This window comes from Octopus sinensis, linkage group LG9 (assembly GCF_006345805.1).
Source record: "Octopus sinensis linkage group LG9, ASM634580v1, whole genome shotgun sequence".
Lineage (NCBI taxonomy): Eukaryota > Metazoa > Mollusca > Cephalopoda > Octopoda > Octopodidae > Octopus > Octopus sinensis.
Genome location: NC_043005.1, coordinates 41282294 through 41308520, shown reverse-complemented (window position 1 = coordinate 41308520; position 26227 = coordinate 41282294). Strand labels below are relative to the sequence as shown.

Below are 26227 nucleotides of genomic sequence, written 5' to 3'. Positions count from 1 at the left end.
GCATTACTCAACCTACCCCCACCCCACCCCACCCCCGCAAAAAAGAAAGAAACTGACGCAATACAATACTGGGAAGAGCTTGCACACTTTCAATGACAAAAATAACACACAATCCTGCACACACCCCAACAACACAGAGGTGTAATAGATGATGCAGTAGAAATTTACCTGAAACTATCAAATGTTAAAAAATGATGATAATGATAATAATAATAATAATGATGATGATGATGATGATGATGATGATGATGATGATGATGATGATGATGATAATGATGATGATGAGGATAAAAAGCTGATTTCTAATAGATGTATCAATACCAACAGATGACAATGTTTCTCTAAAAGAAACGGAGAAACTTTCAAAATACAAAGATCTGGAAATAGAGGTAACTTGAATGTGGAATCTAAAAGCAGAAACAATTCCTATCATAGTAGGCATATTAGGTATGATAAAAAAATATTCAGACTAATACATAACAAAATCACCAGGAATAACAAGTATATATAACATACAGAAAATAACACTACAAGGTACTGCACACATCCTAAGTAAAACACTTTCAATACAGTAAAAGTAAGAGCATCACAACAAACCACAGCACATACCCAAGGCACACAGAACTGTGCTTGGTAGCGAAGTGAAAGCACATGATAAAAATAAGACTACTGAATAATAATAATAACAACAACAATAATGATAATAACAACAACAACAACAACAACAATAATGATAATAATGACAATAATAACAACAACAATAATAATGATAATAATAAAAATAATAATAACAATAATAATAATAATAATAATAATATAATGTATTTCAAATGTTTGTTGCTATGGATTCAACAAATCTGCTTGCAAGACATTAGTATCTTTCGTATATGAGGCCAACATTCTCCATTCTTTCATTGTTTTGTTTTTTTGTTTATAGCAGATTTTATTTATCTATTCATCTTTTAGAATTTTACTTGTTTGGCCAGTGACTCTATCATCTGATATCTGTGTAACTGAAACAATTACATTACAATAGAGTCAATGTCAACTATTGCTTAACATGTATCTGTACCATTTTGTTTACTTCTCTGTATAGGCATTTTCATGCTGATTTTGTATTCTATAAAATTTTAAAATGTTTCACTACATCTACACAGTAGTAGAACAGTTGTCAATGCACAGCAACATTTTTTTTTTTTTGGTGCTTAACATTATTCACTACTCTGAAGAATGGTAACAAATAACGATCGTTACAGTTTATTTGTTAACATGATTTTGTTACAACAACGTCGTTGTTCTGCTCTTGTAAATTGTCTGAAACAAGAATGGTAGACTGGTACGATCGCGAGAGCACCTGAAGAAACAAATTGTATCACATGTTTCAGGTCATATTTCATGAAGATCAACTTTGTCTTTCATTCTTCAGTGGTCAATAAAATGAAAAGAAGTCAAATACTTGTGCTAACGATATAGATTAAACACTTTCTTCACCAAACTGCTGGTCTTGTGCCTGAATTAGAAACATCTAATTATTCGTTTCAAATTTTGGTACAAGGCCAGTAATTTTAGGGGTGGGGTATATTGACCCCAGTATTCAACAGGAACTTATTTTATCGACTCCATAAGGATGAAAGGCAAAGCTGACTTTGGAGAAATTTGAACTCAGAACATGAAGATGGATGAAATGCCACTATGCATTTTGCCCAGTGTGCTAACGATTCTTGCAACGTTAGATATATTTAATTATTAGTATTAATAAGGATGGTAGATATACATATGCATGCACATACATATATATACGTATGTATATATATGTATGTGCATGCATGTGTTTGCATGTCTGTTTGTCCTGCCAACATTGCTTGACAACCGATGCTGATGTGTTTACGTCCCCATAGATTAGCAGTTCGGCAAAAAGAGACTGATAGAATAAGTACTAGGCTTACAGAGAATAAGCTCTGGGGTCGATTTGCTCGACTAAAGGTGGTGCTCCAGCATGGCCGCAGCCAAATGACTGAAACAAGTAAAAGAGTAAAAGAGTAAAAGAGAGCTTTAATAAAGATAGTTGTAAGAAAACAATTCTTTAACTTTTCTATAAATAAGAGAAAATAAAGACTTTAATTATAAATAATGACCTGACAATCCATTAGCAAATTACCATAGTAAAGAAAAAATGAACCCCATTCAAACTGGAAAATGTGCAAATGGTAATTAAAAGGAAGCCAAAAATATTTTCATGGCTTGAGGCATAGTAGTTAACAACATTGTTACTATAACAAAGGTTTTACATTAAAAAAACTAATTTAGATGTGTGTGTGTGTATGTTTAAGAACAGAGTGCATAAAAGTGATTGGAGATTGGGGCAATTGAAAAATCATTTATTACAGTATCATGATAAATAAGATTAACAGTCTGGAATATTGAAACTTTTATTGCCGGGACATTTCATAAATGTTGAAGTATCAGCCATTTCTCACTAACATAGGGGTACATATACCCTTCCTATTACTTGAGAGATTAGGAATCAATTTCCCTGCCAAGGAGGTGCTTAACCTTTCTGATACAAACTTCCTGAGGCAGTCCTGGTTCTATGGTTTTTTTCATCCTTTCGAAGGAACAATTGTTTGTTACTTCTGAAGCCACGCCTAGCTCATAAGAGCCGGTTTCCCGGTTTCCTTGGCATATAGGTTCCTCACCTGGATAGGACGCTGGTCCATAGCAGGTGAGCTGCAAGGTGCAGGAGAAAAGAGTGAGAGAAATTTATGACGAAAGAGTCAGCAGAAGTTTGCCATTACCTTCTGCCGGATCCACATGGAGCTTAGGTGTTTCGCTCATAAACACACACACATTGCCCTGTCTGAGATTCGAACCCACGATCCCTCAACCATGAATCTACTGCTCTAACCACTAGGCCATGTGCTTCCACTGGTTCTATGGTGCAAACTATCTGTTTTAAAAAGATCTAAATTAATACCTTTCTGGAAAATGTTATTTATTTTCCAAACATATGTTTAATAATGATAGTTATATGACAGAAATTCTGCATTATATTCAAGCTTCATTGAAACAAAGGTAATGTATTTGTTGTAACTCAATGAGCTATAGTAACAAAGAAGTTAAATATTTGATGATGGTACCCTAGCATGATGATGATGGTACCCTAACAAAAATATTTGATGATGGTACCCTAGCATAGTTGCCACTAACTGAGTAAAACTAGTAAAATCATATATAAAATGCATGTAAAAATATAAAATTTTCAAAATACAGTTGTATAATTATATTTAAATTTATTTTTTCTTTCATGGAATTTCCTCAGGGAGAACATGTGTGGATTGTACTGGATGGTCCTGTTGATGCTATCTGGATTGAAAATCTCAACTCTGTGCTAGATGATAACAAAACCTTGACTTTGGCCAATGGAGACCGTATTCCAATGGCACCAAACTGCAAGATTATTTTTGAGGTACACAACATTGACAATGCATCACCTGCAACTGTATCTCGCAATGGCATGGTGTTCATGAGCAGTTCTGTGCTGACATGGGAACCGATTCTACGAGGTATGTTTTTAGTTACATTGTTCTTATTACATTGAGAAATGGTAGTCTAGCATATCCAGTTTCCAGTGGCTTGTGGTGGTTGTTGTCATAGGGTGTGCTACCACAAAATGTTTGTAAAATGAAGTAAAATGTTTGATAACCTAATTGTACAATTTTGTAATTAATCAGTATATAATCACTGAAAATTAAACTGAAAGCACGTATTTCTGAAACTGTAAAAGCAGTTAAGATCAACACTAATTAATATTTAAATAAAATGCCTAATCACACAGCTAAGAAAATCACAAAATTCACTGAACAAAATATCAATGCACAACCTTTTACATTGAACTGTTTTCAGTGACTAATGGCAAACCAGCTGATACTGCCCAAACTTGTAGTGTTTGGTGTGCTAACGGTGCCAGAATTCAACCACTGCTGATATTGGGGGTTGGATTCTATGCTTTGACCCAATCATAGGACATGGCTCATCTCTTTGATCTGGAAAATGAATGGAATGCTTGGTGTGTGTCTAGGCTTAGGTATATGATATGATCCACACAGTTTGAAAGTTTAAAAAAAATTGTGCTTGTGGTGTTTAAAACTGAAAAGCAGAAAGCAGAGACAACTCCCATCTTAGAAAATAACATTAAACCAATGAATGAATGATGATGGTAATGATCATCATCATCATTCAATGTCCATTTTCCTTGTAAGCATGGGTTGAACGGTGTGACAGGAACTGGCAGGAGGTTGTAGAAAGCTTTGTTGTTTGCTTTGGCATGGTTTCTACAACTGGATTTCCTTCTGACACTAACCACTGTACAGAGATTACTGGGTGCATGTTTTTGTAGCACTGGCACTAGTGAGGACACCAAGTAGGGTGTCATACTGTACACCCTATAGGTATCATACTGTAGAAGAGATACAGGGGTGGACCACTCGGAAAAGGAACTGGAGAGAGAGAAGATATGCTGGAGTGTACCCTCAAATTACAGTGAATTGTATGTATGTGAAGTGGTACAGAGGATTAGAAAGGATAAGTGAGCAGGTACGTTTGCTAGAGTGAAAACAGAAAGTGGGAGATGGAGGGGAGGAGAATGCAGTGGGTGAATCTTGCTTTCAAAGCCAACTGTTAAAAACAGTGGACAAGTTTTGATCTTGTTAGATCTTGGCAACAAAGCATTTTCTCGAGGTTGTGCTTGCTTGTTGGCTGTATGGAAAATGATAAACAACACTCACAAACAATTAACAGAAGCATTATTTACTGCATATAGTGTTTGTTTGTTTTTTTGTGTTAGTTTTTGAATGAAGAATAAAAATAGTTATTCTTAAACACTGGGAAAGATAATCTCTGAGGTCTATGACAAAATAGATATAACATGTTGACCTGTGACTAGTCCATTACATTTAGGGAGATATTGTGCTAAATTCATGATGGAAAATCTGTGCATCCAATCTGCACAGTTGGAAAATGGGAGAATGGAGAAATGAGAATGGAGTTGTTAAAACAACTGTCTCGGTATTCTGAAAATTACTGTCAAAAAATCCACCTTTTATAAGATCCTTTAGAAGGTTCTTGAAAGTTGAATCAGATGATGGCTTGATGCTGATTGGCCACTTGAAACTATAGTGATCTCAGGGTGGCATCTGCACAGCTGTCTTGCAATTCAGTTTTGAGTCTACAACAGCATATTTTTAAGGTTAAGAAGCATGTATAGAAATATAGGAAAAAGTGGTATTGTTGATTGAGCATATCAACGATAGTAGGTTTAGGTCTAGTCCTACTGTACAAAATCTTGGGCAAGTATCTTTTACTATAACCCCAACACTGACCAATGTCTAGTGAGTGAATTTGGGAAATGGAAACTGTGCAGAAGCCTGCAAGTTGTATATATTTCTATGATGTAGTCTGGGGTACACAATACCTGACAAAAATATGGGAATGTTATGACTGGAACAACCCTGACAATAGGTCTGCTGGATCAAGAACTATATACTACAGTAGGTAGGTAAATTATAACCAGGAGAGAGAGAGAGAAGGACAGAGAGAAAGAGTGTGAAAGAGAGAGAGAGAGACAGACAGACAGAAAGTGAGACAGAGAGTGAAAGAAAGAAAGACAGAAAGACAGAGAGAGGGAACTTATTTCTGGTTGAACTACTTTGAAAAGCAATTGAGAAAGAAGACCTCTCACAACACACACACACACACACACACACACACACAAACACTCACACACACAGAGGCATACACTTATACAAGCGTACTTACACACAAAAGCATATACACACACAGAAGCATATGAACACAGAAAAGCATACACACATACCCACAGCGAAGCACATACACAGAAGCATATATATATATGTACACAAAAGCATACAAAGGCACATACATAAATGTAGAGCAAAATGAAGAAGAATCTATTTGTATAAGTATTTGGTTATGATGAAATATTTTGCATATAGCCAGGAGAATCACCTAGATGATGGTGCATTATTCATATTTGATTTAATTTCATTGATTATTTGATGCCGCTTTTTGGTGCTGGAGGTGAGAGGAGACTGGCTATGATTTATGAGCTGTCTCTTTTGATTACTTTTATCTCTGTAAATAGCCACTTGCAATGCCAATGACCATAAGTGAGCCTCTCAAAGCTTTGTGTTTGTTGTGGCTAGCCATATACTAGAGAGGTGATGCAGGATTATGTACTGGCCAATAGGGCATGCGCACATCATCATCATCATCATCATTTAATGCCCATATTTCAGGCAGATTTGGGTTGACTGGTTTGACAGAATCCAGTCAGCCAGAGGACAGCATTGAGCTCTAATGTTTGCTCTGGCATTATTTCTATGGCCAGATGCCCTTCCTAACACCAACCATCTTACAGATGGCACATAGTACTTTGTGGTACCTGCACTAGTGTGGTTACAAAGGGACTTGAAATACAAGACCCTTTGACAGAGTGGGCACTCAATATTGAGGAATATGGCTTATTTGCCAAGTGTTCAGAGTTTGAAATATGATAGGGAGACAAAGACTGGTGTCCTGCCAAAAAGGAGATACATGGCTACCTCAGCAAGAAGAGGAAAGAGGATGGTGGTGATAAGATGTTAAGGCATGCATTCAAGGTACAAGATGTTGGATAAAGAGAGGAAAGGGACAGAGACTGGGGGATGGTTGGATGGGCAAGTTGACAAGAGTGACAAAGGAGAGTGAACGAGATGGAGATAGAGGTGAATGATGAACATGAGTAAAGGTGTGGTCAGTAATGAAACTCAGTTTAGGGGAAGGCAAAGGAAAATGTGGATCAGAGGAGAGGAAGTAATGAGTGACAGTACATATAAAGGCACAGGGAGATGGGAAGTAGAAAGGAGTTCTGTGAGACAGAGACAGAGGTCAGAATCATGTAGCAGGGTGCAGTGATATAGTGAGTGACAAAAAAATGGGCAAGAGTGTCAATGGCAGATGTAAGAGGATCTTCATATGAAAGTGAGTTCATAGAAAAATAATGTGGTGAGGGTTGTTGTTGAAAGTGCAGGAGAGAGATATATAAAAAAAAATTTTTGTTTGTGTTTCTGTCTGTTCCATATATTCTCAAATGGCTTGACCAAATCAAATCAAATTTTACAAGGTAGTAGTACCAGATGCCATTAGTGTCAACGTGTATTTTTTTTTAATTTGAGTTAAAACAATATAACATTGGCACTGGTTCAGTATTCTGTATCAAAGTGAAAGAATAAGATTTATATAGTAATGTAATATAATATTGTTTCACTTTTATTCTTTCACTTTTAATTCTGTGATAATACTAAAATCATCTAATTTCTATCATGTTTATGAGACCTTCTCAAGATCAGCAAAGGCATGCTGCAGCACATCATATGGAATCTCAATACAGAAGCAAGATATATATATATCAGAGGTGACTTGGGTTGTTTAGGCTTAACCTGAGCTTAAATTTAGTAAAATTAATGTGTATTTGCAAGCTGATTCAATTTGTGCCAACACTGACTTCAAGTATGTAATTGCAACCAATAACTCAGGCTCCTTTTAATGAGCCTGGTTGCAGTTAATCTACTTTCATTCAGCATCTAGCGGTCATCTTAGAGGTGCCCTGTGTCAAGAAATATAATTTGCAGTAGATATTCTCTCGACATCATTCACACATGCCTGACTTGTGGCTCAGATGTTATGGCCTGAATTGTTATCTGTAATCATAAAAATTAAAAGTAATTAAAATTCAATTTTTTCTTGAAACAATCAATTTCTATAGAGATTAGGATTTAAACTCCAGTCAATAAAAAGTTTCCATTCTACAATATTCTTAAAGGAATGAAAAATCATCCAGCAACTCAGGCTAATATGAATAAGCCTGGTAGGTGTAAAAGACTAACTGGCATCTCTTGTCAAGAGGACAGGCAACAGTCAGATCACTGATGTTTGGTGTGCACTCCACTGTTGTTATTTGATTGCTATTATTTTTGGCGTCTGTATGTAAAAATCAGTTGTGTTTTGCAGGGTTGCTTTATTTTTACCCTTAACTTAGAAATGGAGAAAGTCATAGAGCTAGATATACAAGAATAAGCCATTTGGAGTGAGAAATATTGTGGAAAATGCGAAATTCTTCGAGCAGACATGTGTCTTATACAAAATCTGTGATGAGCCCAAGTGATACTGATGACCTGGAGTCACCTCTGATATATATATATATATATATATATATGTTATTGGATGATGCATACACACACACACACACACACACACACACACAAACACATGTGCTCCAGCATGGCCACAGTCAAATGACTGAAACAAATAAAGGAATAAAAGAATATATATATATATATATATATATAAATATATTGTGCTATAAATATAACACTGGCTAAAAATTTTCTAAAAACTCCCCATCTATATCTGTTGTTTCAGGCTGGTTGTTGACTAGACCTCCAAGTCAGAGTGAACACATATTCAATGCATTTGAAAATGCTTTCTCACTCATTTATTCATATTTAGTTCAGAATCTTTCACCAAAAATGAAAGTAAGTTCAACTTTTCTCATTACTGTTGGTTTTCTTATTTTAACTTTCAGCATTAATTGAAGTAAAGTAACTGTGTAAGATACACAGATCTTTTGTCAAGCTGAACCACGCAGCTGTTTGGGTTCCAGTTTTAATCATTTGACTTATTTTCTGTCATCAGTTCATGTAAAAAAAAAAAGCATAAGCACCACACATTCTCATGAACTTTCTCTTTTATAAATCTGAAATATTGTATCCATGTAGTAAGAAGTTAATTATAAAAATATCTAGCTACAGCTGTTGTAATTGCATGAATCAAATCTCTGTGGCAATGAAGGCAACACAGTAGCAGCAGAAGCAGTAAAGATATTCGTTGGTACCATCGTCATTATCATTGTTATTCAATATATAACATTCAATCTATTTGGAACTTCTTTTGAAGTTGAGTTTAAAAAATATTAAATTTTAATATTTCTATAATATCATTTGTTAAATTTTGATTGTGCATTGCAAGTGTGTGGGTTGGTAGTATAGGTATAAATTAAAATAGAATGGATATTCCTCATGCCAGTGCTTCTGTGAAATTACAAATTCCACACAAGCTATTGTTGTATTTTATGTAGGATTAATATGTTGAGCAATAATACACCAGTTTTTATTTTTTGTGGGTGTGTTATTCTTGCTGTTTAACATTAAATCAGCTCTGATTGAACTAATATTTGGTCAAAAGCTTTAATGCCATTACCTTACAATCATTTTAATCAGTAATAGTATAACTTGGAATACATTAGACAATGTATCCTTTTTCTCATGACAATAGGGTGCATGACTTGAAGGAGATCTTGCTGGTATTTCTTAAAACTTCTTGATTGTCATATTTTAAAGATGTGTTTAGTATTATAGTATGTTGTTCTGTTTAAGAAATAATATGAAACAAGGAAACATTGAAGGGTAAACTATAGCTAAAGCTATTGAGACTATGTAGATTACAATATAACATGTAGGACAAGAGCACTCAGAGAGCGCAAAGCTCTTCCAAGGCAACACAAATGTCTTCTCAACGATTAGCCAGAGATGATTTTTAAATGTGAATATCTGAAATAAATTCGACTGCTCTCACAAACGAAAATGCTAAAAATGAACCTGACCGCTCTCAGAAATTAAGTAAAAAAAAAACAGGAAAAATAATCCAGAATCTTTGTCCAGTACCAGATCGAGCCCAAAATCTAATCAGTTTGTGTCAGTCATGAGACCAAACATCCCTGAAAGTTTCATCTGAATCAATCCAGTGGTTCTTGAGATATCTTGTCCATGGACTTCGCTAAGGCGGAGGTAATTATGTCTGTATGACTTGTTTACATTTCATAGCAACCAACTCACAACTTTGTATATCTTCGACTTTGTAGTTACTTCTCAGCAACCATTATTCAGTTGAAGTTGTCTATCAGTCTGGAGCTCCAATTTTAGATCAACCAGTTTGAAACCTGGCTTCAAACAAACATGTTGAAAATATCACCTGCACAATCTCACTTCTTGTAACGATAGATATCGAATAAAGAAATGAAATAAACCAATTGTCTATTGACAACATCCAAGGAAATGCCCACAAGGCATTCACAGCACATTTTTTAAAAAAGCAGTAGGTATAAACAAATGATGCCAAAATGATGTTCTTTAAGAACAATATCCTTCTCTTTCACTCAACAAGCACAAAAACAGATTGTTGTTGTCATCGTCATCGTCACTGCTACTGCCAAAGTTGATATCGTTGTTTAACGTCTGTTTTTCATACCAGTATTGGCTAGATGGTCTGATAAAAGCTGGCAAGTCAGAGAGTTGTACCAGGTTCTGCTTGTCTGTTTTGGTATGGTTTCTATGGCTGGATGCCCTTCATAGCACCAACCAGTTTACAAAGGACCCAGTACATTAAACACATGCACACAGTAAAAGACCCACAACAGTGATATCTGGAAATACTGTGTTTGGACTACCAGAAACTAGAGCAGAAGAACAATAATTGATATATTCCATCCAAGTCCATTCTGCCTAGTTCTGCCATGGTGTCTACCTCAACATACAGTTATACTGGAACAAAATAGACAGCAGAGGCAATAATCAAGGATATATGAAATAGATAAAAATAATGTATAAGTATTAGAGGAGTGGCTGTGTGGTAAGTAGCTTACTCACCAACCACATGGTTCTGGGTTCAGTCCCACAGCATGGCACCTTGGGCAAGTGTCTTCTACTATAGCCTCAGGCCAACCAAAGCCTTGTGAGTGGATTTGGTAGATGGAAACTGAAAGAAGCCCGTCGTATATATGTATATATATATATATATATATATATATATGTGTGTGTGTGTGTGTGTGTGTGTGTGTGTGTGTGTGTGTGTGTGTGTGTATGTTTGTATGTCTGTTTTTGTCCCCCCAACATCACTTGACAACTGATGCTAGTGTGTTTAGGTCCCTGTAACTTAGCGGTTTGGCAAAAGAGACTGATAGAATAAGTACTAGGCTTACAAAGAATAAGTCCTGGGGTCGATTTGCTCCACTAAAAGTAGTGCTCCAGCATGGCCACAATCAAATGACTGAAACAAGTAAAAGAGTAAAAGAGAGTCAGGAGTTACATATCCTGAGTGGTGGCCGGCTGGAGCTTTTAACTTCTGTTGGAGTTGTAGAGATGCCAAAAACTGGTAGAGCTCTTCTCTCTCCAGGCCTGAACACAAGCAATTTATTCTAGAGGGGAAGAGTGTGAGAAAAAGAATCAACTCCAGCAGTGGACTAGTACTTTATTTATTGATCCTGAAACAATGACATTGTGGAATTGAACTCAATGCACAGAGAACTGGAACAAACACTGCAGTGCATTCTAAGACCCCAGTAACTTTGCCGACTCACTGCCTGTATCCTGATTATAAACTCTAAAATACGACAACAAAAAAACTGTCATCCATACTCTACCAACAAGCCAAGGACTAACATGGAGGCAACCTGGGTCAACTTGACATCCGCTTTTTATCCAAGCACCCAAAGGACCCAACATTCAGACAAATACAGGAGTACATTCTCATAAATGAAACATCCCCAGTACTAAATAGGAAAGATACATAGTAAACAATCATACTCATATATCCACAGTTTATATTTATATACAGGTAGAATAATTAGTGGGCTGTTATGTAGATAGATGTATGTGTGTGTGTGTATGCACATGTATGTTGGCATATGAATATGAAAGTAAACAGATAGACATACAGACAGATAGATACATAGGTTATATGAACAGACATGCACTCATATACACTCATACACAAATGAAGACACATGACCTTATACACACACACTTCATGTCACACAAAGACACATATGGAGATATACACCCATACATACAGACACAGTACATAGTCATAAAACCCATACACCCACACACACACACACTCAGACATGTACACACAAGGAAACAGAGGTACACACACACATGCAAACACACACACACACACACAAACATGAATATGCAGAATACATACATACAAACGTACACACATACATACATATATACATACACACACACATACATACATATATACATACACACACACATACATACATACACACACATGCATACATACATACATGCATGCATACATACATACATGCATACATACATACATACATACATACATACATACATACTTGCATGTGTATGCATACACAATCTGACCCACGTGCATGCGCACAAACAAAGATAAAGAACACAGCTTGAATAATGCACAGTCAACAACTTTTGAAAAAGTTGCAAGACACAACGAAAATTTTAGAAAAATAAATAAGTAAATGAGAGGAAATTTTACTGGTGAGTGTGTTAAATTATAAGGCATTAAAAGAGAATGACTATCTCTCCTCAGACACAACAGTAAATTGTTAAAACACAGCTGATCATTGTGAAATTAGTAGATATCATACAGCTAAATTGTTGTTTGCTCCTGTGTGCGTGTGTGTATGTGTGCGTGTGTGTGTGTGTGTGCATGTACATGATGTAGAGATGCCAGATGATGATGATGATGATGATGATGATGAAGGTATATAAATATATATATATTTATATGTAAAACATCACATATAGATATTAAGGCATCCTACATAAATACCAAGTCTAGCTGCTGTAAGCTTAATAACTTGATTTCTGGTTAAGAAGTAGGACTGTAGATTTAGATGATATTTAAACCAATAAGAGTTTTTATCTGATGTTGTTACTTGTAGGTGTTAACTTTATCCAATTGTCTTCCTCACTGTACAAGAAATCTACAAAATCATTCTTCCCTCTAAACACACCATCATTGAAAATTCTGTTTATTTCTTTCAAATCTCTAGCTGCTTGAATGTAATTATATCCGCCAAGCAATTGATCTTCTTGAGGGCTTGATTCCTAGTGAGGAAGATCGTAAAGATATTACACACACTCATTTAGACAACCTCATAGTTTTTGCCATGATGTGGTCCCTCGGTGCACTGTTGGAAATTTCTGACCGTCAAAAGGTAAGGATTCTTTTTCTTTTACACAAATTTTTGAGCAATTTGATAAATTCTCAGTAAGCAGTAACAAAATCTTTGTCTTTATCCTCGTGGTAAGTAGCTTGTTTACCAACCACATGGTTCCAGGTTCAGTCCCACTGTGTCGCACCTTGGGCAAGTGTCTTCTACTATAGCCTCGGGCTGACCAAAGCCTTGTGAGTGGATTTGGTAGACAGAAACTGAAAGAAGCCCGTCGTATATATGTATATGTATATATATATATATATATATATATAAGAAAATAGTAAAGTGTGAAAAAACGACAGAAGGCTTAAATGTTAAAAAATATATTTGTGTCAAAATGTCTGGAGAATATTGGAAAAATTTTTTTCCTTTCCTTAAAATGACATAATTTTAAAATTTTTAAAGAAATTACCTAAATCACTTAAAAAGATTCTCACAAAGGCAAAATTGTCTTCTAAAATTACGGATGCAAAAGTAAAAAAATGTGGTAGATCGAACTGTGCAACATGTCCTAACCTATTGGAAGGATCAGAATTCTTCTTTAAAGAGGGACAGAAATTCAAGATCAAATCTAACTTTACTTGTGCCTCTGAAAACATAATTTATGTCATTAAATGCTCGGGCTGCCACCAAGACTACGTGGGTTCCACGGGACTATCACTCAGGTGTAGATGCACACTGCATCGACAACAGATTGCATTCCCAGAATATAGAATGATACCTTTTAGTGAGCACATTGAGAAATGCGCAAAGCAACTACTGCCACAATTTTTAATCTTCCCATTTTACCAATGTGCTTTCGGATCATCAACACAAATGAGACTGAACAAGGAAACATTCTTCATTGAAAAGTACAAACCCAGACTCAACCATCCGAACATACTGACACAGAGAAATTAACAAGGGAAAGGGAAAAACCATCCGAACATACTGACACAGAGAAATGAACAAGGGAAAAGGAAAAAAATTTTTAAGCGATTATCTCCCTTACACCGGAAGAAATCACTCACTACCTCCCCTTATTTAGAAATCTCCTGAAAATAAACACAACGATAACTCCATGCAATATAAACATAACGTCACAAGAAATTTGAAAAGCTACACGCGAAACCGGTAATTTCTTTAAAAATTTTAAAATTATGTCATTTTAAGGAAAGGAAAAAAATTTTTCCAATATTCTCCAGACATTTTGACACAAATATATATATTTTTTAACATTTAAGCCTTCTGTCGTTTTTTCACACTTTACTATTTTCTTATATATTCACCCACGTGCTTTACCAAACAAACTTTCTTATCTATATATATATATATATATATATATATATATGCGTGTATGTTTGTGTGTCTGTGTTTGTCCCCCTAGCATTGCTTGACAATCAATGCTGGTGTGTTTATGTCCCCGTTACTTAGCGGTTCGGCAAAAGAGACTGATAGAATAAGTACTGGGCTTACAAAAGAATAAATCCTGGGGTCGAGTTGCTCGACTAAAGGCAGTGCTCCAGCATGGCCACAGTCAAATGACTGAAACAAGTAAAAGTGTAAAAGAGTAAAGAGAGTATTATGAATCAGAACTTTGCATTTTAGATTTAAGGATAAGTGACTTAAGATCAGAGTTGACTAAGACTATAAGCAAAATTTCCAAAGCCATTGCCAACAATGGTATATCCTTTCTATGGTGACTTGGTTTGGTAGAAACAGTAGCCAAATCTCCTCAGATTACTCCTTTCCACCTTGAAATGCTGTTAAAATACTTTAGATAATGTCATCAAAGCTATTAAAAAGAGACAAGGATATTCGTTACTGAAACATCTTTGATCATAGATCTGCTCAATTGGAGGCAACCTGGGGTTAAATAACAATAACAGCACTGACAATGCAGCATTTTATAGCTGCAAAATATTTCACCTGATCAGATTAATACAAAAATAGTTGCAATATTGATTGCTTACACTAACATCACATTTTATCTCAAAGAATTAAAACTGAGGCCAACTTGACTCTCCTTGACAACATCAAAGCATTTGAATATACATAACTGAAAACACTGGATAGCAAAATTATTTTTGTCTACTAATAGTCACTGCATGGTAGGGGTATACAGGCTGCTTACTTATTAAATATGAAGTATAAGACATGTTGGCTACTTTTAAGCATTCAGCTGGCTTGTCTCCTTTTAATATTACTGCTCAAGCAGAACTCACTGAAGCTATTCAACAATGATAAAGTGTATCAAGAAAATCTCTATTGTTTTGGACTCTGTCCACAATTTCTAACTTCTAAATGTTGTACAGCTAATACAACATAGAATGTCTTTTCTGGACATCTATGAGGTTGAGAAGCAGGCTTCTTACTATACAGCTTTTCCTGGGCTTCCATACAGTTTCTGTTCACCAAATCTACTCACAAAGTATTGGCTAGTGAAAGGTTTTATAATATAAGACATTTGCCCAAAGTGCCATGCAGTAGGACTGAACCTGAAACCATATGGTTGCAAAGCAAATTTTTTAATCCACAGCCACGTCTGCATCTACATATTATTCCTGAATATTGTCATTGCAGCTTTGTATCTTTAAGGGCCTTGCTAAGGACCACTGTTTGTAACACGTGCTCTATTTGTATAGGAATTGCAGTGACAAGTGACTGAGACTTTTGGCAATATATTATGCCTGAGAAACCTTGTCAAGCCAAGTGAGATCATTGTCATGGCTGATGCCAGTTTTAAGTAACTGGCACCTAACCAGGGGCATGTAAAAAACACCGACAACACTCTCAGAGTGGTTGATGTTAGGAAGGGCATCCAGCCATAGAAACCATGCCAAATCAGATCAGAACCTGGTGCAGTTCCTCAGCTTACCAGTTTTCTGCCAAACTGTCCAGCCCATTCCAGCATGGGAAATGAACATTAAATGATGATGCTGATTATAATAATGATGATGATGATGATGATGATGATGAATCTAGAAGGTTACTAAGTATAAAGCCTTTGTTCCAGAACACATGTTCTATTATATACAATATTAGCTTAGAATATTATCATTTCTCTCTAACTGGTATCAGTATGGTGCAAATGAAATGTAATTGTTGGTTTTGGCATTGATATTGATCGTTATTATGATGATGGTTTCAATGGTCTTGATGTTAATGATGACTATAACAATTAATTATCTTAAATATTTTATTATGTTTCAATACCTAATTACAGCTGGAAGAATTTATAAAGACCAATTGTTCTCTTTCACTACCTGATGTTGACGATGACAATACCATTTTTGAATACCTTGTATCTGAGCAGGGAACCTGGCAACATTGGTCAGAAAAGGTAGAATGAATTCTTTTCCTGTTTGTTCAGTTTTGGAGGAGGTGGGTGTTGGGATAGATAAAACATGTATCAGCCATTAGTTGACTATTCATGTTGATGGATTTTGTTGTTATTGGATAACTGCAAACAGTTTTACTATAGCGAATAACATCAGAAAAGATCTACAGATATTGGGACTCACAGAGGAGATGAGAGGGGACTGTATATATATATATATATATATATATATATATATACAGAATGAGAAAAGACGAAAAATCACAGATTTGTTTTACAGGCCTAAGGAGTAGAGTCCAAATAATAAAGATATGACTCTAATATACTCCTTAATTCTGTTAAACAAATCTTGTGTCTTCATCTCTTTTCTCTTTCTGTGTATATCCAAACACATGCGTTCCCCCACTAAAATATTTTCTACCTAATATATATATATATATATATATATATATATATATAGATAGATACATACATACATACATACATATACATATAGATATATATATCTAGATACATAAACACATATATATATATATATATATATATAGACATACATACATATATATATATACACATACATATATATACATATATGTATACATATATATATATATATATATATATATAATATATATATATATATATATATATATATATTATATATATATATATATATATTTATATGCTTTCGGTGTAAATGGTTTTTTATATGGTGCTGTTTTTACAATCCTGTAAATAATAATAATGGTATTTCTGTATAAGCTTTAAACTTATGGCAATCACCATGCAATAACTAAGGAAAATAGTCTAATAAAGGGGCATATAAACCCTTGATAGAAAAAAAAGGCTTGGCAGTAAATCATACATCCTAAAGAGAAGCGGACACTAACTTATAGAGCAGTAGAGTAATTAGATATAGATAGTCATGGCCAGTCTGTGGGGTTACCCTGGTCCTCATGTCCATAAAGATGTCATAAAGCTAAGCACTTTATGGACATAAAACCCAGAGTAATCCCATAGACCGGTCATAGCTGTCTCTTTCTCTCTCTCTCTCTCTCTCTCTATATATATATATATATATATTTCACTTAATTAGTCAAAGAATTAAAGTCCCTTAAAAAATGTGAGCATCCTATTTATACCAACATTCAGAGAAAAACAAGTACATTAGTTTAGTATTTAGTTTAGTATAGGTATTTAAATAAAACTTTTTAAATAAGAAACTGAAGAAAGGGATAAAAATTTGCGTACTGATGTTTTTATTTAAAGATATTCAAATTTATACATAGAAGCTCATACCTACAGCTGTTTCGATGCCTAATTCTTTAATTTCAGAGATAAAATTCCATATCCGAAACCAGTGAATTGGGTATATCCTCAGGGAGAATTTCAAAAGGAAGTTATTTAACAATATGTAGGCTAACCTATGCCAAACTCAGAAGTGTGTGTCTTTTTTCTCAATGCAAGTGTTCCATAGAAACCTTCATTACCACATATACACAAAAATAAACATATTCAGCACATCCTTGCTCATGCCAATATGATACACAATAGTTCATTGATGGTGTTATGATAGCTAAGATATAGATATTATTGAGAGAAAAAGAATGCGAGATAAAATGAGTGAATAAAGGAGAATGTTATATATTGATTGTTAAAGAGAGAACAGCTAGACACGTCAATTCGTTGAGCATATGCCTGTCAATAATACTACTGATTAACAAAATATATCATATCAAATTCTATCCAACTGCATCCAAAATTGCTACATCAGTCAATGTTTGTGCAAATACACAATTGATATGTATAAAGTAAACCCAAACAGAAGCCACCTATTACCAGTTTTTACCTACATAGTTTGTCATAGGTTAGCCTATACATTGTTAAATGACTTCCTTTTGAAATACTCCCTGAGGATATACCGAATTCACTGGTTTCTAATATGGAATTTTATTTCCAAAATTAAAGAATTTGGTATAGATATAGCTGTAGGTAGGAGTTTCTATAAATGAATTTGAATGTCTTTAAATAAAAATATCAGTACATAAATTTTTATCCATTTTCTTCATTTTCTTATTTAAAAAGTTATATACAAATATATATATATATATATAATTTACAAAATAAGGGCAAAAGAAAAATTCTAATGCCAAATATGCCAAAAAAAGACAAAATTGTCAATAACCATTATAATTTATGCATCTCGAAACAAACCGATAGAAATTTCTAAAAAATCCGTTATTACCGTATTGGTCCCAATTTCGGGGTTAATTCATAAGAATTTTCCCCCCCTCAACGATAAATACGTGAGATGTAAGTGAAATACTTATTCATACCCATGGAAAAAGCAAGCACTAAGTCCTTTTAGAAATTTTTTAGAAATTTCTATCGGTTTGTTTCGAGACGCATAAATTATAATGGTTATTGATAATTTTGTCTTTTTTCGGCATATTTGGCATTAGAATTTTTCTTTTGCCTTTATTTTGTAAATTATTTATAAATTTAGCCTTTTAAAGGTATTTTTTGATATGCTGGCCATTGATAACATTTTTTTCGGGAAAAAAAATTTTATCCTACATTAGTTATAAATTTAATAGTGTTCACTTCCGGATTCTCTCACTCTGTGAAAGTTTCTAGTTCAAATCACACGTGTCTCGAGATGTGCCGAAGATTTTCTATTTTGGATATATTTGGGGTACTTAGGTCTGCTCAGGACTCAGTGCTTGCTTTTTCCATGGGTATGAGTAAGTGTTTCACTTAAATCTCACGTATTTATTGCTGAGGAGGGGAAAATTCTTATGAATTAATACCGAAATTGGGACCAATACGGTAATAACGGATTTTTCAGAAATTTCTATCGGTTTGTTTCGAGACACATAAATTATAATGGTTATTGACAATTTTGTCTTTTTTCGGCATATTTGGCATTAGAATTTTTCTTTTGCTCTTATTTTGTAAATTATTTATAAATTTAACCTTTAAAGGTATTTTTTGATATGCTGGCCATTGATAAAATTTTTTTCGGGAAAAAAATTTTATCCTACATTAGTTATATATATATATATATATATATAATATATATATATATATATATATATAGATAGATAGATAGATAGATAGATAGATAGATAGATAGATAGATAGATAGATAGATAGATAGATAGATAGACAGACAAACAGACCGAGATAGATAGATAGATAGATAGATAGATAGATAGATAGATAGATAGATAGATAGATAGATAGATAGATATAGGTATATAAGTTTACTTGTGTTAGTGTTTTAATTCTATAACTTATATGCTTTATTTGTCAAGTTACAACAAAAGCAACCAAGCATTCAAAGTTCTCATCCAAGGCTCACTTTCTGCACTCATGACGCTTCATCAACCAAGATGAGGTGGAAGCTAGAGTGAAAGAGTTCTTCATTTCAAAGAACAAGTAGTAATATCAACCAGGGATCAAAGAATTAGCAGAAAGGTGACTTCAGACAGTGCAACATGATGGCCTCTACTTTGAATGTGAAGTTGAGTTAGATGTAACTTGAATAAAGCAAATAAGTTGCCAGAATATATTGCAACTTATAACTCAACATGATATTTTCCTATTTGTGTTTTAATTCTTTGTTTAGTTTTGTAATTAAAAGTTTGTTAATATTTTAAGTGTTTCATTAAATATCTTTGATTACTACATCATTTATAATTATAGGATTGCAAGTTGGAATGTACATAATGCTATATGTTGTGAAGAAGGCTTCTTTACTTCTGTCATGTATTACTTTAGATGGTATCTGGAAAAGTCACATGATTTGCATATATTAGCATATGAATAACAACCAGCATAGTGGCACCATACATAATGTGATGAGGAAAAAATCAAATTATCTACATACAGTGCAGATTAAATATTTAACAGTGGTCTACATCACACATCCCTCATCTTGCCTGTGCTGATTTAAAACACCACAGATGTCCAGTATCTTGGTCAGGATTGAACTCCAACTTTAACCTTTCATTGACTTTCTGACCACCTCTTTCTATTTTATCTTTTATAATGAGGCTTACTGCCATAATATTTAATATTTAGTACGTGTGACCCTCACTTAAAACTTGGTAAAGAGATTATTGGGGCAATCATGAATCCTGCTGTAAAGTTCATATTCAATAACCAAAGAGAAGATTATTTGCTATTTAATCCTGACTAGTTGGAACTTAAATACCAATTGCCTTTTTTTTTTTGGTACTTTCTGCCATTTTTGGTATTGACCAGTGCAGAGTTGAGAAGTTTGAGAATATTAACCTTTATGTGTACACACATAAATGTGTTTATGATCTGAAATGATACAAAATTTATTGTTCACAAGGACAAATTGTAGCTGTTTATCCCTAGATTAAATACAATCGATCATAACATATTCAATGACTGGAGTCTGGCTGCACCAGACGCCAATCTGATTTAGCATAGTTTCTACAGCTGGATGCCCTTCCTAACACCAACCACTTTACAGCATCCAGCATACTATACAAAGTGGTCGGCATTAGAAGGGCATCCAGCTGTAAAAACCATGCTAAATCAGATTAGAGTCTGGTGCAGCCCCCTAGCTTGCCAGCTCTGGTCACACTGACCAACCCACACCAGCATGGACAGCGGACTTTAAACTATGATGATGATTCAAACTATGTATTTCAGGTAAATATAAAATACTTCTAGCAAAGTAAGCAACTTTTTAAAAACATTGAAGATCCAGGTAGCTTTGGTCAAGGCCTGCGATGGAATTTATGTGGATTAATGTTATATATTCTTTTTACAAAAAAAAATCCTTGAGACAGCAAAAAGTTTTAAGGTCTATAATTGCATTTGCTTTTTTGGCAATTGATTCAGTTTTTGATTTTTATTATTGTCCCAGGTTTCTTCTTATATATACCCAACTGATTCCACACCAGAGTACACAGCTATTTTGGTACCAAATGTAGACAATGTCAGAACTGACTTTTTGATTGGTTCCATTTCTAAACAAGGAAAAGCAGTGCTACTTACTGGAGAACAGGTAGGGATACAAACTGTCACTCATATATAATTGTGTAGCTATCTGTGTATAGTGGTGTGTGTGTTTAAGTATTGGTATATATGTATTACTAGTGTATATATAATGTCTAGGAAATGTAGCATGAGGAATTTTGTATGTCGTATATGCATGATATATATATCTATACAACGTAGTAGTAGATGTAATGTATATATGCGGGTGTATGTGTATGAAATTCCTAAATATAAAGGTAGTGAACTAACAGAATCCTTAGAGCCTTAGATAAAATGCTTTGCCATATTTGTTCTGGTTGTGTGTCTTCTGGGATCAAATCTTGCTATGATCAACTTTACCGTTTATCCTTTTGAGGGTCCATAAAAAAATACCAATCCAGAACTGAGGTCACTTCTCTTTCTGTTTCTCTCTTTCACTCTAGATTGTTCCTGTAATTCAAAGTTCCAAAGTTGTTGCATTATGTTACACTGATTTGGTATGGAAATTGCTATAAGGGTACGCCTTTCTATGGAATTTTCTGCCACTTGCATAGTGAATTCACCTATCACCTCAATGTGTATCAGGAAACATTGTTTGGGTTGTAACTGTGCTGCTCATGACTATATTCATGACTACACTCACAAGTGAAGGTGCATTGCTCAGTAGTTACAGTGTCAGACTCACAACCATGAGGTAGTGAGTTCAATTCCTGGGCCAGGTTGTGTGTTGTGTTCTTGAGCAAGACACTTTATTTCACATTGCTCCAGTTCACTCAGCTGTAGAAATGAGTTGTGATATCACTGGTGCCAAGCTGTATTGGCCTTTGCCTTTCCCTTGGGTAACATCAGTGACGTGGAGAGGGAAGGCTGGTATGCATGGGTGACTGCTGGTCTTCTATAAACAAGCATGCCCAAACTTGTGCCTCAGAGGGTAACTTTCTAAGTGGAATCTTATGGTCATTCTTCTTCTTCTTCTTCTTCTTCTTCTTCTTCTTCTTCTTCTTCTTCTTCTTCTTCTTCTTCTTCTTCTTCTTCTTCTTCTTCTTCTTCTACTTCTTCTTCTGCTGGCAACTGAAGTGGAAGGATGCCTTCTCAACCCATGCGCTGTTGTGGATGGTGCTGGATGGCACACTCTGACAATGATGTCATTCCACACGTTCCAATCCATGGCACTGACGTTAACATGCTCTAGGTTGAAGTGCTGCAACTTCAGGACTCCTGCAATTTGTTTAACCCACATCTTCTTTGGTGTTCTGTGCTGGATTCCCCAGTGTGTGTATTGCTGCTGCCACAAAAGTTGGAGTGGTAGTCTTCCAGCACTCATACTGGAGACATGGCTAAACCACTAGAGCCTTCACTGCCAGACTTTGTCTTCAATGGTCAGCTGCTACTGTCATTGTTCTCAGATGCTGTTTGAGATTTGGTATGTATGTATATATATATATATATATATATATATATATACACACCCTTGTTCACCTCTCATTATCTCCTACTCTCTTTTTGCACTCATAAACTCACTGCCCACTCAGCCTGTCCAGTCCACTGTACCACTTCACTCTTGTACCTTGAGAGTGTAGCCCAACACATCTTCGCAACTATTCTTTCTCTCTCTCTTACTCTTCTCTAACTGAGGAAGTCTTGTATCTCCTCTACAACAAGGCACCTGCTTCAGTCTCACTTTCATAGTTTAACATCTCATCACCTGGCACAGAACTACCTCCCTCAATACTTATCTCCCCTCTTAGTTGAGGAATTTTGTCTTGCAAGTTATTTGGTTACCTCATTGGTGCTGGTGCCACATAAAAAAAGCGCCCAGTACACTCTGTAAAGTGGTTAGTGTTAGGAAAGGCATCCAGCTCTAGAAACCTTTTCAAAGCAAGCAGTAGAGCTTGGCATAGTCTTCTAGCTCACCAGCTCCTGTCAAACCATCTAACCCATGCTAGCATGGAAAAATGAATATTAAAAGATGATGATGACAATGATGATGAGGAGGAGGAGGTGTGTGTGTGAATATGTATATTATGTATTTGTATGTGTGTATGCATTAGTGTATATAAGTATTGGCTTCAGGTTTTGGCACAAGGCCAGCAATTTCAGGGAAGGGCGGAAGTCGATTACATTGACTCCAGTGTTCAACTGGTACTTATGCTATCGACTCTGAAAGGATGAAAAGTAAAGTCGATATTGATGGAATTTGAACTCAGAACATAAAGAAAGACAAAAAAGCATTTTGTCTGGAATGCTAACGATTCTGCCAACTCACTGCCTTATTTGTGCTTATAAGTATTAGCCTGAAATATAGTCGCAAAGATCACAGCTAGATCTATAACACAAACAGACTGTTACAACTGGTGCATAGTAGTAATAGTAGTATGGGAACATGTGTTGCAACAGTGCATCGTTGCAGCCATCATTTGTAGGTGATTCCATACTACTAAGTAAAGTAAAGTAAAATTTCCTTCTCAAGTATATATTGATGCATAAGGGCTGGTTTTCCTGGTTTCCATAGCATATATGTTCCCCAACTGATTGGGACACCGATCTATCACAGGATTACTCATTTTTGCCAGCTGAATGAACTGGAGTAATGTGAAAGAAAGTGCTTTGTTTAAGAACTCAACATGTAGCCAGTCCAGGAATCAAAACCACAATCTTATAATCATGAGTCCAACACCCTAACCACTAAACCACACACCACCACTTTTCTGTACTACTCCTGATAGATGATTTCACCACTCAAATGGCAACCCTCCAACCCATGTATCTGTTTGGGTAGTTGTTGCCGGTGCAGGTTTTTCAAAGTTGGAGTGTAAATTCTACCTTGATCTCTTTTAGTTGCCTTTTTGACATACAGGAAATGTTGGGTCTGTCCTTTGATGTGCTGGTCCCAACACAGCATGTGTGGGGACTGGCATGTGGTGTGTATGTGAGTTGATATAGGGGAATCTGCTTAGGCTGCAAGCTGGCAGAATCATTAGCATGCTGGGCAAAAAGCTGAGTGGCATTTCGTCCATCTGAGATCGACTGTGCTTTTCATCCTTTAGGGGTTGATAAATACTAGCTGAGCACTGTGGTTGATATAATCGATTTACCCTCTCCTCAAAAATTGCTGGCCTTGTGTCAAAATTTGAAACCAATATAGTGGAATTTGGAATTACCTGTGTGAGTGTTTGTATGTTTGTTTATGTAGTCTTGCTGGTAACTGAATTTTTTAACACTCAATAAATTTTGAACTACTTCTGTTTGTAGGGGACAGCAAAAACTGTTATGATTCAGGGATATTGCAGTAAATATAACCCAGAACAATACCTCTTCAAGAGCTTCAGCTTCTCCAGTGCCACAACACCTTTTATGTTCCAGGTAATTTCTCTCTTGACCAATTTGCTCTTTGTTGCTGTCAGAGTGGTTGTTGCTATTCTTGTTTTGATTTAATAATGCATTATCTCAAAGCCTCAAGATTTCAATGATGTGATTATTATTTTTAGAATAACATTATAGGGTAGATGTGAGAGGCTGGATTTCGCCAGTTTGAACATAAAACAAGTAGAATATTTGGGTTGGATATGGCCTGTTTAAATATTAAAGGGTTAAAATAATCATGATGAAATACAATAAGGTAATAATGTGATTTTATGTGGAAACTAAAATTAAATAAATTATATAGAAAAACAACCATGGACATAAAATTATTCATGTAATTTTATTTTGTTGCAAATGAAGCGAACCATTGAGAGTTATGTTGACAAGAGAATGGGGACAACATATGGACCTCCAGCAGGAAAAAAGCTCAGCATCTTTGTTGATGACATCAACATGCCTGTCATCAATGAGTGGGGTGACCAGGTAAGACATAAACGTAACTTTACATTGTCTTTTTTGTTTTGTTTATTATTAGTTTTTTTTAACTTAATGGATCTGGTGGAAAGAGCAAACTATTATGGTGTTTGCCAACCCTCTCACATCAGTGAGATTGATGCTGTTCATGTTTCTCTTAAACTGTTGTAAGTCAGCAATTGCAAGAAACACACGAGCATTGAGGGAGTTCTGGAAAGGAAGGATTGGACATAGTGACTAGAATGAAGTCTGAGGTTTGAACAAAACAGGAAGGAGGAGTGGGCTGGAAATATCTGAGTGAAGATTGAATTAACCCAGGTAACTCAGAGGATCAGGGGCCTTTACAGTAGTGATTTTTGTTGTTGTTTTTTAGTAGCTTTAATTAGTGCTTCTTGTGCATTTGTAGTCAATTATGTGTATATCAACTTGCAAGAAAAGGTGTTTTTTTCTGTTTTAGTAAACAGAAAGCTCTTTTATATTATTAGATTTCCAATTGGGTGGTAATCTTAATCCATTCCATAATTTAATTCTGTCATCTTGCTCTCAAGTGTCTTTAATGAAAACCTACTTGATTGCAAGCATCCAAGACAGATCTTAATTCTAAGAGAGTCACAAAGACTCTGAGAAGAATCATCATATATGTATATACATATATATATATATATAGTACGTTTAAATATTTGTTGTGCAAGATTTATTGGCTAAACTGGCAATATGACCATTCCGAAATATAACAATATATATGTATATATATATTCCTTTCTTCCAGATAAAACCAACAATTTTGTGTGTGTGTGTGTAAAATGTAAAGTTCCTTCCTGAATCATACAGCCTCATAAGTCCAGTTTCTCGGTTTCCCTGCTGAATAAATTTCCTGCCTGGATGGGACACCAGTCCATCATAGGGTTACTGAGTGGACTGGAGCAATGTGAAATGAAGTGCTT

General features: G+C 35.1%; 1 protein-coding gene across 1 annotated transcript in view; it reads left to right on the top strand.

Annotated features, from left to right (window-relative positions):
• The window catches only part of LOC115215408 (dynein heavy chain 5, axonemal-like), a 401219-nt gene that overhangs the window by 162106 nt on the left and 212886 nt on the right, over positions 1–26227 (top strand). Inside the window, exons 44-50 of the mRNA XM_036505929.1 lie at positions 3320–3563; positions 8479–8591; positions 12944–13108; positions 16314–16430; positions 21334–21474; positions 24699–24809; positions 25170–25292. Of these exons, the coding sequence (XP_036361822.1) occupies positions 3320–3563; positions 8479–8591; positions 12944–13108; positions 16314–16430; positions 21334–21474; positions 24699–24809; positions 25170–25292 (1014 nt within the window). The remainder of the gene's footprint in view (positions 1–3319; positions 3564–8478; positions 8592–12943; positions 13109–16313; positions 16431–21333; positions 21475–24698; positions 24810–25169; positions 25293–26227) is intronic.